This window comes from Chaetodon trifascialis, chromosome 14 (genome assembly GCF_039877785.1).
Source record: "Chaetodon trifascialis isolate fChaTrf1 chromosome 14, fChaTrf1.hap1, whole genome shotgun sequence".
Classification (NCBI taxonomy): Eukaryota; Metazoa; Chordata; class Actinopteri; order Chaetodontiformes; family Chaetodontidae; genus Chaetodon; species Chaetodon trifascialis.
In genome coordinates this window covers 2,471,920-2,491,580 of record NC_092069.1, presented here as the reverse complement: position 1 = coordinate 2,491,580, position 19,661 = coordinate 2,471,920, and the positions used below count along the sequence as shown (strand labels likewise).

At 42.6% G+C, this 19,661-nt stretch overlaps 1 protein-coding gene across 1 annotated transcript in view; it reads right to left on the bottom strand.

Annotated features, from left to right (window-relative positions):
• Nucleotides 1–19,661, bottom strand: part of adck1 (aarF domain containing kinase 1) — a 137,591-nt gene that overhangs the window by 34,246 nt on the left and 83,684 nt on the right. The window contains exon 7 of the mRNA XM_070978870.1: nt 17,941–18,057. Coding sequence (XP_070834971.1) covers nt 17,941–18,057 — 117 coding nt within the window. The remainder of the gene's footprint in view (nt 1–17,940; nt 18,058–19,661) is intronic.

Genomic DNA, 19,661 nt, shown 5'->3' with positions numbered 1-19,661 from the left:
GGTGTCCAGCAAACGGTGTGGGCTTCATTGATAATTGGCAGACTTTCTGGGGAAGACCTGGTCTGATTAGGAGAGATGGCATCCATCCCACTTTGGAGGGAGCAGCTCTCATCTCTAGAAATCTGACCGATTTTATTTATGAACCTAACCCCTGACAACTCAGAGTTGAGACCAGGAGGCAGAGCTGCAGTCCTACACGCTTCTCTGCGCCTCCATTAGAGCAGTTACCCACCCAACACTCCATAGAGACTGTGTCTGCCCCCCGACCACGTAAACTAAGTAAACCAAAAGTACAGAGAAGAGGAGTTAAACATAAGAATCTAATTAAAATTAGAACAACCTCTGCAATAGTACAACAAGATAGGAGAATTAAATGTGGACTCCTTAACATCAGATCTTTGTCCTCTAAAGCTGTTCTAGTAAATGAGTTAATATCAGACCATAATGTTGATTTATTTTGTCTGACTGAAACCTGGCTGTGTCCTGAAGAGTATGTGAGCCTAAATGAAGCTACTCCTCCGAGCCATATTAATACTCACATTCCTCGAGGCAGCGGCAGAGGAGGTGGAGTTGCAGCCATTTTTGACTCAAGCCTTTTGATCAACCCTAAACCTAAACTCGACTACAACTCATTTGAAAGCCTTGTTCTCACTCTTTCTCATGAGAAATGGAAAACAGTGCAGCCACTTTTATTTGTTGTAGTATACCGCTCTCCTGGTCCTTACTCCGAATTTATAGCTGAGTTCTCGGAGTTTCTATCAAGCTTAGTTCTTGAAGCAGATAAAGTAATTATTGTAGGTGACTTTAATGTACATGTCGACGTTGATAATGACAGCCTTAGCACTGCGTTTATCTCAGTATTAGACTCAGTTGGCTTCCGCCAGAATGTACATGAACCGACTCACTGTTTTAACCACACCCTCGACCTTGTTCTGACATATGGCATTGAAATCGAAGACTTAATAGTCTCCTCACAGAATCCTCTTTTATCAGACCATCATTTAATAACTTTCGAATTCATATTACCAGACTACCAGCCAGTAGGCAAAAATTCTTATACCAGACTCCTGTCTGATAGTGCTGTAGCTAAATTTAAGGATATGATCCCATCAGTATTTAATTCAATGCCATGTCTCAATACAACAGAGGAGTCTTATGCTAACGTTAGTCCCTCCCAGATTGACTTCCTGGTTGATAGTGCTACAGGATCGTTGCGTATGACACTTGACTCTGTTGCTCCCCTAAAAAAGAAGAAAATTAAACAGAGGAGGTTAGCTCCATGGTATACTCCTCAAACCCGCAAATTAAAGCAAACTTCACGGAAAATAGAAAGGAAATGGCGTTCTACCAAATTGGAAGAATTTCGGTCCGCCTGGCAAGACAGTCTTAAAATATACAGGAAAGCCCTCCGCAGTGCCAGGGCAGCCTATTACTCTGCACTAATAGAGGAAAATAAGAACAATCCCAGGTTTCTCTTCAGCACTGTAGCCAGGCTGACAGAGAGCCATAATTCTTGTGAACCATGTATTCCTTTAGCTCTGAACAGTAATGACTTCATGAGCTTCTTTAATGATAAAATTCTAACTATTAGAGACAGAATTCATCGACTCCTGCCGTTAACAGGTACTGTTTTGTCTTCAAACGCAGAAATCGTAGAAACTGTTACTCAGTCTGTCGCAGTTTTAGACTGTTTTACTCCTGTTGACCTTCACCAACTAATTTCAATAATTTCATCATCAAAATCATCTACCTGTATTTTAGATCCTATCCCGACTAAGCTGTTTAAAGAAGTATTACCTCTAATTGACTCTTCAGTTTTAGACATGATCAATCTCTCTTTATCAACAGGCTACGTACCACAGTCCTTTAAAGTAGCTGTGATAAAACCGCTACTGAAAAAGCCTACTCTTGATCCAGGGGTTTTAGCCAACTATAGACCGATATCCAACCTTCCCTTTCTCTCAAAAACTCTTGAGAAAGCAGTTGCCAATCAGCTGTGCGACTTTCTAAACAATAATAGTTTATTCGAGGATTTCCAGTCAGGATTTAGAGTGCATCATAGCACAGAGACAGCACTGGTTAAAGTTAAAAATGACCTTCTAATTGCATCTGATAAAGGATTTGTCTCTGTACTAGTCTTACTGGATCTTAGTGCTGCATTTGACACCATTGACCATGGCATCCTATTGCAGACACTGGAACATTTCATTGGCATTAAGGGAACTGCGCTAAGCTGGTTTAAATCCTACTTGTCAGATCGCTCTCAGTTTGTACGCGTTAATGACGACTCCTCTGTGCTCACTAAAGTCAGCTATGGAGTTCCGCAGGGTTCTGTGCTTGGACCAATTCTATTCACCTTATATATGCTTCCTTTAGGTAAGATTATCAGGAAGCACTCAATAAATTTTCATTGCTATGCAGATGATACCCAGCTATATTTATCAATGAAACCGGAAGAAACCAGTCAGTTAACTAGACTACAAGCATGTCTTCATGACATAAAGACCTGGATGACCTGCAATTTTCTGATGTTAAACTCGGACAAAACTGAAGTTATAGTAGTAGGCCCTAAACATCTTAGAAGGTCACTTTCTGATGACATAGCAGTTATGGATGGCATTGCGCTGGCCTCCAGCACCACTGTAAAGAATCTGGGAGTTATCTTTGACCAAGACATGTCCTTTCACTCCCATGTAAAACAAATTTCAAGGACTGCCTTTTTTCACCTACGTAATATCGCAAAAATCAGGCATATTTTGTCTCAAAATGATGCAGAAAAACTAGTCCATGCATTCGTAACTTCCAGGTTGGATTATTGCAATTCTTTACTATCAGGCTGCCCAAATTCGCTGCTGAATATTCTCCAGTTGCTCCAGAACGCTGCAGCACGTGTTCTGACAAAAACCAGGAAGCGAGATCATATTTCTCCAATACTCGCCACTTTGCACTGGCTCCCTGTAAAGTTTAGAATAGAGTTTAAAATTCTCCTCCTTACTTACAAAGCCATAAGTGGCCAGGCACCTTCTTATCTTAAAGAGCTCATAGTACCTTATTGCCCTACTCGAACACTGCGTTCCAAGAATGCAGGTCTACTTATGATTCCTAAAGTCTCAAAAAGCAGAACAGGAGTCAGAGCATTTAGCTATCAAGCTCCTCTCCTGTGGAACCATCTTCCAGTCTTTGTCCGGGAGGCAGACACTGTCTCTACATTTAAGAGTAGGCTTAAAACTTTCCTTTTTGATAAAGCTTATAGTTAGGGCTGGCTCAGCCTGGTCCTGGACCAGCCCCTAGTTATGCTGCTATAGGATTAGACTGTTGGGGGACATCCAAAGATACACCGAGCTCCTCCGTCCTTCTGTCCCTCTCCATCCGCACGCTCTCATGTCCTACCACGGCGTGTTACTAACTTAGCTCCTTCCCCGGAGTCTCTGTGCTTTGTCGTCTTGCAGGTTCCCATGGACAGTGGCTGAATCTGGATTGTGGATTTCAGCTGTGTCTCCTGCCTTGGCCCTGCCTGACATCCACTGCAACTGCTACTGCTATTATTACATCCACTGTCACTGTTACTGTGACTGCATGTCTGTCTCTCTGTCTCTGTCTCTCTCTCTCTCTCTCTCTCTCTGACTGCTTTTCTTTCTTTCTGTCTGTCTGTCTGTCTGTCTGTCTGTCTGTCTGTCTGTCTGTCTCACTCTCTCTCTCTTGCTCTTCCTCTCTCACCCAACCGGTCGAGGCAGATGGCCGCCCACCCAGAGTCTGGTTCTGCTCGAGGTTTCTGCCTGTTAAAAGGAAGTTTTTCCTCGCCACTGTCGCCAAGTGCTTGCTCATGGGGGAATTGTTGGTTTCTTTGTAGATAAAAGAGCTTGGTCTGTACCAGCTCTATATGGAAAGTGTCCTGAGACAACTTCTGTTGTGATTTGGCGCTATACAAATAAAATTGAATTGAAAATTAAATTGAATTGCAGCAAAGAGTGCACTGGCAACAACAGACTGGTAAAAGATCTCCAACATCTTGCTGCACACATTGAGCTCTTCAGGAAATAGAGTCTGCTCATCCCCTTCTTGCAAACAGTGTTGATGTTAGTTTACCAGTTCAGTCTGTTGTCAAGGTGCACTCTGAGGTATTTGTAATTCTCCCCCACCACTGCGACATTCTCCCCCAGAATACACAGTGGTTGTGTGGTCATCCTGTTCCTTCTGAAATCAATAACCATCTCCTTGGTCTTGACCACATTAAGCAGCAGGTGATTTCGACCAGACCATTCCACAAAATCATCCACCATTATTCTGTATTCCTCCCCTCGTCCTTCCTTTATACACCCCCCCCCCCCCCCACTGCTGAGTCGTCCAACAATGTCTGTAGGTGGCACAATGAAGAGTTGTACTGAAAGTCTGAGGTGTACAAGGTGAAGCGAAAAGGAGGTAGAATAGTCCCCTGTGGTGCTCCTGTACTACTTTCCACGGTCTCAGACAGAATGTTGCCAAGTCGGACAAACTGCCACCTGTCTATCAGGTAGTAAGTAATCCAGGAGATTGTGGGGGTGTCAACTCCCATCACTCGCAGCTTCTCACCCAGGAACAGTGGCTGAATGGTATTAAATGCACTGGAGAAATAAAAGAAAGTGACCCTCCCAGTGCTGGCGTACAATCCAGGTGGGAGTGAGCATGCTGCAGCAGGTGCATGATGGCATCATCCACACCTAGATGGTAGGCAAACTGTAGCTTTTAGTTTTTAGGTGTCCCTGCAGCTTTTAGCTGCAGCTTTTAGCTGCAGGGACACCTGGGTTTGTTATTTGGGAAACAACATACCTTCCTGTTAGGCACAGTGTTGTCCTTACAGAAGTTTATGTCGTCTGTGAAGCAGGTTCTTAAACTGTCAGTGTTCTCCCCAAGTGGACTGAACAACACTCAGTGCATGAAAAGTAGCATTTCCGTCAATCATCATCACTGTATATTGCCATGAAAGTTCTCTCTCAGTCCAGGTGACTGTGAGGTGTTAATTGCAAATGTAAATGCTGCAAGCTATGCAAATGTAAATTGGGATTGTGTGTGTGTGTGCGTGTGTGTATGCATGTGCGTGCATGTGTGTGTGTGTGTGTGTGTGTGTGTGTGTGTTCTGTGCCTACAGAATACAGACAAAGATTTTTTTTTTTCATGAGGATTTAAAAGTGTGTTTAAATAATTTTATAGGTTACATACAGGATAAGTATCCTGACTCTCAAAAACCTTTCATTTTCCACTTAAATTGCTAAATCAAATTGTGAAAATTAAAGCATCTACAATTCAATACAAGTCATAATTTTTCGCATTTTGCCACCACAACACCAGATGAAAAATGGTTGCGTGATTAGCTTGCAAAATTCCAGCAGGGTAAGTCCACTGATGATTCTTTAAGTAGGAATAAAAAGGGAATACACCAAAGTAACTTTTCTTTTTAAAAATTTCGATGATGTCAGTTTAAAGAAGTTTACATGTTTTATAAAATATGCAGGTACAAAAATAGAAAATCAAAATACCTAGCAAAATCACAGCATGTTTTTCTTTCTATGTAACAAAAATTGTCTTGCGAGAAATTCCGAGAGCCGGACCTCGCATATTATTGGACACCTCCTCTGATGCAATGACGTCGGCAGAAAACAACCTTGGCGCGTCTGTGAACGCGAATGGAGTTTGGATCAGAAAAGCTACGTTTCGGGTCCTGCTTAACTTTAACTCTGTTCATACAATGGCCGGACGTCGTCTTCAGTTCACCCCAGAAGGCACTCCTCTGCGACGAGTGGACAGCCTGGCTGCGGAGCGACCATATCCAGAAAGTCCAAACAATTTAGAGAAGAAACTGCTGAGCGCCTTCAGTGGATTGTCTTGGCTGGTGACGCAGCTGATTGCGCAATTGGCAAGGAGAATGGCCGAGATAAAAGCCAGACAGCTCGCTCTGGAGGAGCAGCCCCGACCGAACGGCAGGTGTGGAGACGAAGAGACGGGTGCATAAGTTGCAGTAAGTAACGCATTTAATACTACATTGTAATAATCATAATAATAATACATTTTATTTGAAAGCGCCTTTCAGGACACCCAAGGTCGCTGTACAGAAAATATACAGACAGTGATATAAAATACAAGATAAAAACAAGATACAATCAATAGGGACGGGGGACCGTGTGAAGCAGTTTATAGAGAGTGGGCAAGTCTGAATAAATGAGTTTTGAGTTTGGATTTGAAGATGGGCAGGGTGGCAGAGTTACGGAGGTCAGGTGGCAGTGAGTTCCAGAGTTGGGGAGCAGAGCGGCTGAAAGCTCTGCTCCCCATAGAGCTAAGACGGGCAGCGGGTACAGTGAGATGGAGGGAGGAGGAAGATCTGAGGGCACGGGATGGAGTGACAACGTGCAGGAGGTCGGAGAGGTAAGGAGGTGCGAGGTTATGGATAGCCTTGTAGGTGTACAGAAGGATTTTGTAAGTGATGAGACGGAGACAATTGATGGAGCGAAGGTGAAAGTAAGCAGACCGGGTGGTGTTATTAATGTGGGATTGAAAGGAGAGTGTACTATCGAGGATGACACCCAGACTCTTAACCTGGGGGGAGGGGAAGACTAAGGAGCTGTCGATGGAGAGAGAGAAGGTGTCAACTTTAGATAGGGTGGATTTGGTGCCAATGAGTAGGAATTCAGTTTTATTGCTATAGGATTTTATTGTGCAGTTTTTAGGCCGCCAAACCTTTATTATTCTTATTGCACTACGTTCCGGACGTTTGGTAACCGTTCACGTTACATTTAACATTAAAATGTATTTTGTATTTTAAAGGAAAAGGTGCGGCGTCTGCACAATAATGACGGAAAGGACAGGCGATATGAAGCTGAGCAGGGGTAAGTTAAAAAAATACACAGAAATACGCAGAAAATATTCTGCAGAATGTAAGTAAATGTAAACGTTGCATGACCTGTTTGTACTTTTTGTGTTTTACAGACTGAACTCGTCCCACAACGAAGCGGTGACGTCATACTTGATGGCCACTTTAACTGGGAGTCCAGACATGGATGGTGTGGACAGAGGAGTCCTTTTATGTAAGTTTTTTTTTTTTTTTAACCCCTTTCTGTTGTTTCTTGTTGTTGTTTTTACTGAAGCCTGTCTTAATTATTTCAAACGAATATATATTTTCTTCCGGCTGCCTGTAAGACATATTATGAGACGGTGCGGAGAAGCTTCAGGTATGCCCAGCCAGCTCTTTCAGGCAGCAGCTGTGAAGATTTCAGCTCGCAGCAAAGAAGGAAGCAGGTAAGAGTTACATGAATGCCGCTTTATTTTCACAACAATGTAAAAATGGGCTGAATTTTATTCATTAGCTGCATTGTTTTTGACAAACATGGTCACATACACACATGGACAAAATTGTTGGTACCCTTCGGTTAATGAAAGAAAAGCTCACAATGGTCACAGAATCTGACAAAAGTAATAATAAATAAAAAATCTATGAAATTTAACCAATGAAAGTCAGACATTGCTTTTTAACCATGCTTCAACAGAATTATTTTAAAAAAATAAACTCATGAAACAGGCCTGGACAAAAATGATGGTACCCCTAGAAAAGACTGAAAATAATGTGACCAAAGGGACATGTTAATCCAAGGTGTGTCCACTAATTAGCATCACAGGTGTCTACAATCTTGTAATCAGTCAGTGGGCCTATATATAGGGCTACAGGTAGTCACTGTGCTGTTTGGTGACATGGTGTGTATCACACTCAACATGGACCAGAGGAAGCAAAGGAAAGAATTGTCTCAGGAGATTAGAAAGAAAATTATAGACAAGCATGTTAAAGGTAAAGGCTATAAGACCATCTCCAAGCAACTTGATGTTCCTGTGACTACAGTTGCACATATTATCCAGAAATTTAAGATCCATGGGACTGTAGCCAACCTCCATGGACGTGGCCGCAGGGAGATGACCAAGGAGGACACCATTGTTGAAAACAAATCATAAAAAAGCCAGACTGGAATTTGCCAAACTACATGTTGACAAGCCACAAAGCTTCTGGGAGAATGTCCTATAGACAGATGAGACAAAAATGGAACTTTTTGCCAAGGCACATCAGCTCTATGTTCACAGACGGAAAAATGAAGCATATCAAGAAAAGAACACTGTCCCTACTGTGAAACTTGGAGGAGGCTTTGTTATGTTCTGGGGCTGCTTTGCTGCATCTGGCACAGGGTGTCTTGAATCTGTGCGGGGTACAATGAAATCTCAAGACTATCAAGGGATTCTAGCGAGAGTGCTGGCCAGTGTCAGAAAGCTTGGTCTCAGTCACAGGTAATGGGTCTTGCAACAGGACAATGACCCAAAACACACAGCTAAAAACACCCAAGAATGGCTAAGAGGAAAACATTGGGCTATTCTAAAGTGGCCTTCTATGAGCCCTGACCTAAATCCTATTGAGCATCTTTGAAAGGAGCTGAAACATGCCGTCTGGAAAAGGCACCCTTCAAACCTGAGACAACTGGAGCAGTTTGCTCATGAGGAGTGGGCCAAAATACCTGCTGAGAGGTGCAGAAGTCTTATTGACAGTTACAGGAATCGTTTGATTGCAGTGATTGCCTCAAAAGGTTGTGCAACAAGATATTAAGTTAAGGGTACCATCATTTTTGCCCAGGCCTCTTTCACGAGTTTATTTTTTAAAATAATTCTTTTGAAGCATGGTTGAAAAGCATTGTCTGACTTTCATTGGTTAAATTTCATAGAATTTTTATTTATTATTACTTTTGTCAGATTCAAGTTATTTCTGTGACCATTGTGAGTTTTTCTTTCATTAACCGAAGGGTACCAACAATTTTGTCCACGTGTGTATGTTATCATGTGTTACTGTTTCTTGGCAGTCCTAATATTATATTAATAACTGTATTTACAGCTGCTGGAAGCAAGAAGGAGCGTCCTACCTCTCCCAACTCTGCCAGACACTGCAAGAGCAGCTGGAGAGCGACCCAAAGTATGTGGCAACACACCACATGAGGCTTTGCATCGAGTCCCCTTCAAAGCGACAGGTGCCAACTCAGTATGACCCAGAGGCAGCAAAGAAGCGTTTCCAGAGGCCTTAGAACCTTTTTTCCATGCACCATGGACCAGCGGCATGGCCCAACCCAGAGACTCTTATCAGTGAACCCCTCATTTCCTTGCTTTTTTCCCCAGTATTCACTGATTTTATTTGGTTGATCCTTGTTGATGTGTGATTTCATTAAAGACTTTTTCAAAATATTTCTGTCAACTGTGTTCTTTGTGTTCTACTGTGTGGTAGTATAGTTTTCAGAAGGTGGATAGTCAAATAAATGAATCATTAAAATAAAATATATTTAGTTTTTGGGTTTTTTTGGTGCACGGATGACCAATAACAGCAGAGTTGCCATCCAATCGCATGATCACTCACTCATGTGATTGGAGTTGCTATCGAATCACATGAGGGTTTCCTTTTAAAATGCCTGAGGAATCATCCAATGGTTGTTTGTGAAGCCAGCAGGCCAGCCTGAGTAGATCAACGTCGGTAGCATTCATGTGCTAATTAGAGCTATTCACACCTTCACGGAGGCGCGAATAACCACGCCCCCCCGTCGACAGAGGGTCCATTTCCGATTTTCTGGTGTGTGCATCCAATATAAGTTCATTTTATTGCCATATTTAGTCCATCTACATCAATAAATATTAGATGAGACAGCTAATACTATACATTTTCCATTCATACTTAACTTTGAATAATGCCTGAAATAAAATAACTCAAAAGAAACATTTAGTATTGCATGCCATTCCCCAAGACAATAAACCTTCTACTTTTGGCTAACATCTAGTTTATTTAGTTTACTTGTTAGCATAAAGTGCATATTTCCTCTAAAAATAATACGGCTTTCCATTTCTTTCACACCAACTACCATCTCATACAGTGACAAGATAATGTAGTTATTCAAAAGACACCTGTGCTGTGAGATTTCTAAAACAGTCATTGGGACACACCTCTAAGAGAAACCCTCATCCATGCCTTCATCACCTCTCATCTGGACTACTGCAACAGTCTCTTCTATGGTTCATCTTCAGAAATTCTCAATAAGCTCCAATATATACAAAACTCTGCCACCAACTTGCTCACCCACTCTCGGAACTCATGACCATATCATCCCCGTCCACTACAAGCTCCACTGGCTCCCCATCCCCCAGAGAATCCATTTCAAAATCATCCTAATGAGCTACAAAGCCCTCTATAACCTGGCCCCACCCTACTTGATTGAGCTCCTCAACGAAACATTCCCACTCACACACTCCAGTCCGCTGATGTAAACCTCCTTTTCCCCTCCATCTGGACCTAGTACAAATCCTGGAGTGACAGGGCATTCTCTGTCAGCCAGTGCACTCAACGGCTATCTACTAGAATAGGGACTGTTACCTACCAGACAATGCAGTTTCTCATCCCGAAGTCATCACTCATTCCTCTCATCCTGTGGTGTCCGTGGTTACAATGTCATAACCCCCATAGATTGGACTACAGGAGTCATCCTGGGATGGAGTGCTTAATGTCACAAGATCTGCCAAGAATGCCACAACTTCTCAGCGCTTTCTCACCCCAAGCTTCATTCCTGATCTGACAGCAGTGCCACCCAAGAATCATGACTACATGGAGGTTTTCAATAAGGCTACGGCTACCTCTCTGCCTCCTCATCACCCTTATGACTGCGCCATTAACCTGCAGCCTGGCACATCTCCACCCGAGAAGTCCGTACTCCCTGTCTGCTCCAGAGAGAGAAACCATGAAAATTAATGACTCATTGCCGGATGGCATTCGTCCATCATCTTTGCCCACTGGAAGGCGGGATGGGACTCTGAGACCTTGATTACAGGGGTCTAAAGGCAATCACGGGTCGAGCTCCTCCAGGGGGCCACCGTCTTCACGAAGCTCGACATCCACAATGCATACTATCTGGATTGAATTCAGGAAGCGGTTGAGTAGACAGTCTTCAACACCCCCACCGGACACTGCGAGTATTTAGTGATGCCATGCCACTCTCACCGATGCCCCAGCGTTCCTCCAGGCGGATGAATGATGTACTTGCAGACATGCTGAACCAGTTTGTGTTTGTGTATTTGGATGACATTCTCATATTGTCCTGGTTCCGAAAGGAGCATGCCCTTCACATCCAAGCCATCCTGCAACACCTCCTAGAAAACTTACTCTTTGTCAAAGTAGAGAAATGTGAGTTCCACGCCGCTTTGGTATCTTTCCTGGAATACACCGTGACAACAGGAAACAGCCAGATGGACTCCAGCAAGGTTTCCACCATCACTTCCTGGCCCGTTCCCGATACCCACAAGAGGTTGGTGCGGTTCACAAACTTTTACAGATGCTTCATCTGCAATTACAGCACCATAGCTGCTCCCCTCACTGCTCTCACCCAAGGCAGCTTTCCGGTGGTCCACGGTGGTGGAAGAGGCTTTTCAGACTCTCAGTCCTGGTTCACATCTGCCATTCTCCAGTTGCCCAATCCTGACCATCAGTTCGTCATGGAGATGGATGCCTCAGGCATTGGGGTAGGAGCTGTTCTGTCGCAGCACTCAGTCACAGACCAGAAGATCCACCCCTCTGATTTCTTCTGACGACAACTATCACCTGCGGAGAGGAACTATGACATTGGCGAACCAGGAGCTACTGGCGGTAAAATTACCTTTGGAGGAGGTAACAAAGACACAGTTCCAGGTATGGACTGATCACTAAAACCTGGAACACATCTGCCAGCTCAGAGATTGAACTCCAGGCAAGCCAGTCTCTCTTCTTCACTTGGTTCAACTTCTCTCTTTCATATTGACCTGGATCCCACAACATCAAGCCAGACATTTTGTCAGTGCCAGGAGAGGGAGGAGAAAGCTTTGAGCTCCACACCCATCCTACCCACCTCCTTTCTAATAGCTCCTATCACCTAGGAGATTGAGGAGAGGGTAAAAGTCTGCCGTGGAGGGTTAACCTGGTCCCACCACCTGCCCCCCAGACCGGCTATGTCTTCCTTCTGCTCTGTGGTCCAATTTCCTCCAGTGGGCCTGGGCCTCCAAGCTCACCTGTCACCCCAGAATCCAGAGAACCCAAGACGTCCTTGATCAACATTGTTAATGGTCCACTATAGAGCACTATCTACCATATTTTCCAGACTATAAGTCGCACTTATTTTCAAAGTTTGGCGGATCCTGCGACTTATAGTCAGGTTAGGTCACAGTTTACGGATTACTGTCTACAGCTGCGTGAGGGCGCTCTAGGCTTGTGACAACTATATGCTGTATCTGTACCACTCCTGCACCACAAATACTGGAAAAAAAGACAACTGAGAAAGACTGAACACAAACAAAATGCCCCCCAAAAAACATCCTATACTGCATACTATGATCTAATAAATGACACATAAATTCGTGACCGACATATCACTAATTCCTCTACCTGTTCCAGTGTTATAAATGTTAGTGGCGCAACTTGGTGGGTGCTATCCCGGTAATTTATTCTTAATTCAATTTATTATTCATAATTTATTATGAATTTTTATTATTAGTATTTACAAATACAAGGTGTGGTGTGTGAGTGTGTTAACGAGTTGAAATGCGTGTGAAAGCCCTGGGCTTTCCTCTTCATGACGCATTTTTTGACTGATGCAACCGAAAAATATGGTACTCTGTGTATCTATAATATGGTAATCTCCTTGAAGCCATCGTGTTTCCATCCCAGATGGCTGTTTATAAGTGTCAAGCACATGTTAAAGTTGCCGATGCTGTGCCTAAAGACAATTCTGCTGCTAAATCTGCTGCTGTCTTACTCACTTCAGATGGACATTGACCCTACGATGCAGCCATCTTTTCTACACATTTATACTTTTTTTTACATTTATTATTTGAGTGTTTTCCATGGTTGTGTTGACATTTCCTTTCTGCCTTGATAGCTGAGGGGATTATAATCAGAGGAAGGTTAAATTTAAAATAAAAATGTTTAAATTGAATGTATTTTTCTCCTGGTCTTTATTTTAAATAGGTCATAAAAAATATCAATAATTATCGATATCGACCGATATAAAACACTTATGCCGTGATAGACTTTTCAGCCATATCGCCCAGCCCTAAAAAAAAGGATCACTCATTAATAAACTCCAGAGAAATAAACACTTGGAGTGTAAATTGTGCTGGGATATAGCAGTCTCAACCATACACTCGTTTAGAAAACATTTCCAAATGCATTATTTTCTCAAATTCCCAAAGCTTAGACCCTGCAGAGTGTCTGTGTATGTATCGCTTGACCGACCGGTTCGCTGGGTTTGCATATTCGAGACTGTGGGGACTGTGCTGATTGCTAACTAGAAGCTAGCGGTTAGCGTTAGCTTGTGCTGTGTGGCAAAACACTTTTTGCTTCGTGTAAAACTGCAAAATGAACACAGCTTAATATTTGTGAATGCTGGCATCTCCCTTGAACATGTATTAAATCATTTGCAAGATCAGAAACGTGATGTGATGTGATGTACCAAAAGCTACGGTAGCAGTGAGCTAACGTTTGATGGCTGTGGTCTCGAAGCTAGCGATTAGCCTTACATCGTTCTCAATGGCAAAACACACCAGCTACAACACGCAAGAATTCGCACTGATCTACAAAAGAAACACACAGCTAATTATTTGTATACTTACAGGTCCCTCCTCTGCAGGTATTCCATGCAAAGCTGGAAGTGAGCCCTCTTTTAGAGAAAGTCTCCAGGCTAATCCTTCCTCATAATGACCGAAGATGGAGAAACAGTCAGCCTCAAAGTGGTTAGCACACTTAAACAGGCTTTTGCCAAATGTAGTGGGGACGTTGCCTTCAAAAAATTCAATTCAAGCCTTTCTTCTGTCCTCTGCGGCTGGGAGCCGATGGAGCGATTTTTGCTCGTATTTACAGCCAACAACAGAACACTGGGTGTGGCAGCTCAACATGATGAATCCTAACATGGTGCTTTCAATAGCGGAGTGGCGGATCCGTGAGAAGGTGGCGCTGTATCTGGTGGGTGGAGAGACACCAGGGAGAGGAGTAGGGGGTGGTGGCTGGTGGGTGGGAGCATGCAAAGGTCCGGGCTTGTTGTGTAACAGTACTCCCTGAATTCGATCGGCTGGTTTGGATGGGTGCCTTCAGAAATCCGGATCAAAACAGCACGGATGGTCTTATTTCACACTTTCTATGTGTGTGGTAGCACCAAAGACACAAAATAACACCCCAAATCCCAGAAAAAGTGGGTTTTTCATAATATGGGACCTTTAAGTAATTTATGAAGCACTGAATTTCAGTCTGTCATTCAGACAAAATTTCCAATCAAATCTATTCTCCTATTTTGTTGAATAAATCATGTATTAACTAATAAGGTTATTAATAGCTAATAAATTATTAGAGACAGAATTCATCGGCTCCTGCCGTCAACAGGTACTGTTTTGTCTTCAAACACAGAAACCGTAGAAACTGTTACTCAGTCTGTCGCAGTTTTAGACTGTTTTACTCCTGTTGACCTTCACCAACTAATTTCAATAATTTCATCATCAAAATCATCAACGTGTATTTTAGATCCAATCCCAACTAAGCTGTTTAAAGAAGTATTACCTCTAATTGACTCTTCAGTATTAGACATGATCAATCTGTCTTTATCAACAGGCTACTTACCACAGTCCTTTAAAGTAGCTGTGATAAAACCGCTACTTAAAAAGCCTACTCTTGATCCAGGGGTTTTAGCCAACTATAGATCGATATCCAACCTTCCCTTTCTCTCAAAAACTCTTGAGAAAGCAGTTGCCAATCAGCTGTGTGACTTTCTAAACAATAATAGTTTATTTGAGGATTTCCAGTCAGGATTTAGAGTACATCATACAGTAGCACAGAGACAGCACTGGTTAAAGTTAAAAATGACCTTCTAATTGCATCTGATAAAGGATTTGTCTCTGTACTAGTCTTATTGGATCTTAGTGCTGCATTTGACACCATTGACCATGGCATCCTATTGCAGACACTGGAACACTTCATTGGCATTAAGGGAACTGCGCTAAGCTGGTTTAAATCCTACTTGTCAGATCGCTCTCAGTTTGTACGCGTTAATGACGACTCCTCTGTGCTCACTAAAGTCAGCTATGGAGTTCCGCAGGGTTCTGTGCTTGGACCAATTCTATTCACCTTATATATGCTTCCTTTAGGTAAGATTATCATGAAGCACTCAATAAATTTTCATTGCTATGCAGATGATACCCAGCTATATTTATCAATGAAGCCGGAAGAAACCAGTCAGTTAACTAGACTACAAGCATGTCTTCATGACATAAAGACCTGGATGACCTGCAATTTTCTGATGCTAAACTCAGACAAAACTGAAGTTATAGTAGTAGGCCCTAAACATCTTAGAAAGTCACTTTCTGATGACATAGCAGCTATGGATGGCATTGCACTGGCCTCCAGCACCACTGTAAAGAATCTGGGAGTCAACTTTGACCAAGACATGTCCTTTCACTCCCATTTAAAACAAATTTCAAGGACTGCCTTTTTTTCACCTACGTAATATCGCAAAAATCAGGCATATTTTGTCTCAAAATGATGCAGAAAAACTAGTCCATGCATTCGTAACTTCCCGGCTGGATTATTGCAATTCTTTACTATCAGGCTGCCCAAATTCGTTGTTGAATATTCTCCAGTTGCTCCAGAACGCTGCAGCACGTGTTCTGACAAAAACCAGGAGGAGAGATCATATTTCTCCAATACTAGCCACTCTGCACTGGCTCCCTGTAAAGTTTAGAATAGAGTTTAAAATTCTCCTCCTTACTTACAAAGCCATAAATGGCCAGGCATCTTCTTATCTTAAAGAGCTCATAGTACCTTATTGCCCTACTCAAACACTGCGTTTGCAGAATGCAGGTCTACTTATGGTTCCTAAAGTCTCAAAAAGCAGAACAGGAGTCAGAGCATTTAGCTATCCAGCTCCTCTCCTGTGGAACCATCTTCCAGTCTTTGTCCGGGAGGCAGACACTGTCTCTACATTTAAGAGTAGGCTTAAAGCTTTCCTTTTTGATAAAGCTTATAGTTAGGGCTGGCTCAGGCTTGTCCTGGACCAGCCCCTAGTTATGCTGCTATAGGATTAGACTGTTGGGGGACCTCCAAAGATACACCGAGCTCCTCTGTCCTTCTGTCCCTCTCCATCTGCATGCTTTCATGTCCTACCACGGCGTGTTACTAACTTAGTGCCTTCCCCGGAGTCTCTGCGCTTTGTCGTCTTGCAGGTTACACAGTGGCTGAATCTGGATTGTGGATTGCAGCTGCGTCTCCTGCCTTGGCCCTGCCTGACATCCACTGCAACTGCTACTGCTGTTATTACATCCACTGTCACTGTTACTGTGATTGCATGTCTGTCTCTCTGTCTCTCTGTCTCTCTCTCTCTGTCTCTCTCTCTCTCTGTCTCTCTCTCTCTCTCTCTCTGACTGAATTTCTGTCTGTCTGTCTGTCTGTCTGTCTGTCTGTCTGTCTGTCTGTCTGTCTGTCTGTCTGTCTGTCTGTGTCTGTCTCCCTCTCCCTCTCTTGCTCTCCCTCTCTCCCAACCGGTCGAGGTAGATGGCCGCCCACCCAGAGTCTGGTTCTGTTTGAGGTTTCTGCCTGTTAAAAGGAAGTTTTTCCTCGCCACTGTCGCCAAGTGCTTGCTCATGGGGGAATTGTTAGTTCTCTGTCGATAAAAGAGCTTGGTCTGCACCAGCTCTATATGGAAAGTGTCCTGAGACAACTTCTGTTGTGATTTGGCGCTATACAAATAAAATTGAAATTGAAATTAATAACTTAAGGAAAATGTAATTTTAAATGAAATTTTAAGTGATAACGAAAACAATCTTTTGTTGCATCCCTACCAAAAAAGCCAAACTGGGCAAATAAATAAACACAAATTTGAGTCAGTCTGTGGTTGCTACAGGTTGCAGGGCTGCATTTTAATTCCAACACTTTGGTAAAAAGTAGTGTTTAGGCAGTCAGTTACTGGCTGATTGTACTTTCTGAAGCAAAGATTCGTAAGGTCAGACAGCTACAATGCATTCATCAATTGTTTTGGCCCATATCTGGGGGCAGGCACTCCCACAGTATCTGACAGACACAGAGCCATTAGATATTATATCATTGCTTTGATTAATTATTAACTGACTGATTGTCATTCAAACTTCAGCTGCTTTATATCTTAATCGTAAAATCTTAAAATAAATATAATATTATTAGCAATTTTACTTATTAGGTAACAGAGGGAGTGATACTACAGCACAACAAAAAAAAGAAAAAAGTGCAGCTCTCAGTTTTAATGTGGATCTTTCTCTCCCTCCCACATACATGCACGTACACACACGCACACTCACACACACACAAGCTTTTAATTATTCAAAGGCTATGTGCCACAAGAACACTGAGGCATAAAACAGAAAAGGGATGAAAGAGTAGAGATTACACCTTGTGAGGACATTAGCTAGCACATAGTGGAAAAAGTTTGTGTCATTAAACCATACCTACACAGGAGGCCTTTCAGCTCCACTTTTCAGTTGTCCATCTCACAGGCATGTGATGGAACAGATAGCTTCTATTTTCGACAATACAGATGTCTCAGACTGCTTAGCAGCTTGCATTTCACTTTATGTGTGTAAATTAGACCAGGAGCATATTTTTAGGCATCAAGTTTATTTTCCTCCATTTTGTGCAAGGAATGGATGGTGTTTTGTACTCTGAGCACTGCTAATATGTTAACCTACACTCAATTCTGTGGCTGAATGCACAGCACTAATATGCGGTTTTCACTAGGTGAGCTGTGTAGACAAGATGTTAGTGTGATGGCACCTGGACTATGAGTCAAAAAAAACTTTTGGCTTCTGTATCCTAAACAAAGCCTTACAGAGAGCAGGCTGGGCAGCAGGCAGAGCAGCAGACAGTACCTCATTGACACTGATGCCCTGTTTCTTCATGTAATCCCTGTCATTGACCTGCCCTCCCTCAACAAACTCCATGGTCAGGATCCTCTTTGTGCACAGGTGCCAGTGAATAATGGGGACCTGTTGAGAGAGAGGGAGACAGTTTGAGATCATCATCATTTCTTCACTAAATTTCATTCCCCTGAGCACATGGGTGTACATTAGATTGTATGATTGGGTTCAAATATCCGGTTCTATTTTGGATCTGTTTCCATGCTGGTAAAACAAATAGATTACAGTCTATCGAATCTCTATCAAAGCTTTTATCTTCCTCTTTTTTAAAAGCAGAGCAGTAGTATACAATACTTTGAGGTAGCCTTAGCTGACTTAGGTAGAAAATATGCAAAGTATTTGGAAAAAAATTAACATTAGTATGAATTTGGTATACAACCTTAAACTGTTTTAGTTAGGAATTGAAAGTGATTTGAATTTGATTAACAGGCTGGATACTAGGTATTGATTTCATATAATGCCATTGAACCCCAAACTCATTAGACCAAATAAACTGTTAAAAAAAACGAAAGGATACAAATATAGTGCTCAAAAAAATTCCTTCTTGCACCTATGGATGTGCTCTCCTGGAGGAGCTGGACTACCTGTGCAACCTGACTGGGCTGCAGGTACTGCCTCATGCTACCAGTAGTGACAAGAACACTAACAGAATTTAAACCTAGAGAAGAATCAGTCAGGAAGGATAAGGAGAGAGCAATTGTCTATGGCCACCACATGCAAAATCGTTCCCTTTTGGGGGGTTGTATTGCTTTTGCCTCCCCATTGCACCTGTTGTCACTTTCATCTGTACCAAAGCAGGGGTAATTGAGTCACAATCACTTATGGTAAATGGACAGATTGATATCCCTGAAGTTTAACTGACTTCCTGTGTTATATAGTGATGATTAAGTGTTCCCTTAATTTTTTTGAGCAGTATAATGATAGAAATGCAAGCCAACAAGAAATTTAATGTGTGCCTTTCAACAAAAATGTTCACACACAACTATGCTCAATGATGACTTAATAACTGATTATCAGTTACCCAGACCAGTCAGATGATCTGGCAGTGAATAATTGTGAATAAAATGTAAATGTAGCAAAGGGGGTTTAAATCGATATGGCTGCAGCCTGTCAGATACCGTAAGTCTTGCCCCTCATCTCACCTCTGTTAAAGTGGGCTTCAAACAATCTTCCTCTCTCTCTGGAACTCTGATTAGTTTTTATCCACAACTCTCAGATAAGTATGTATATGGGTGTGTGTGTGTGTGTGTGTGTGTGTGTGTGTGTGTGTGTGTGTGTGTGTGTGTGTGTGTGTGTGTGTGTGTGTGTGCACCCATGTATTACTCATGTTGTGGGGACATAAATCTGGTTCACATTACAATTACAATTACAATTTGGCAGACGCTTTTATCCAAAGCGACGTATATATGAATTCACATACTGTTGGTACATTGGGGGCAGTTTTGGGGTTCAGTGTTTTGCCCAAGGATACTTTGGCATGTGGACTACCGAGGCCAGGGATGGAACCACCGACCTCCTGATTGGTGGACGACCGCTCTGCTTCCTGAGCCACAGCCGCCCCACATTGTGTGTGTGCAATAGCATCTGGATTATCATACATTCAAGACTGCCTTTTGGTATAACACTCAGACTTTCATATTCCAGTTTTACCTTTGTATTTTGTCTTCCTTTAC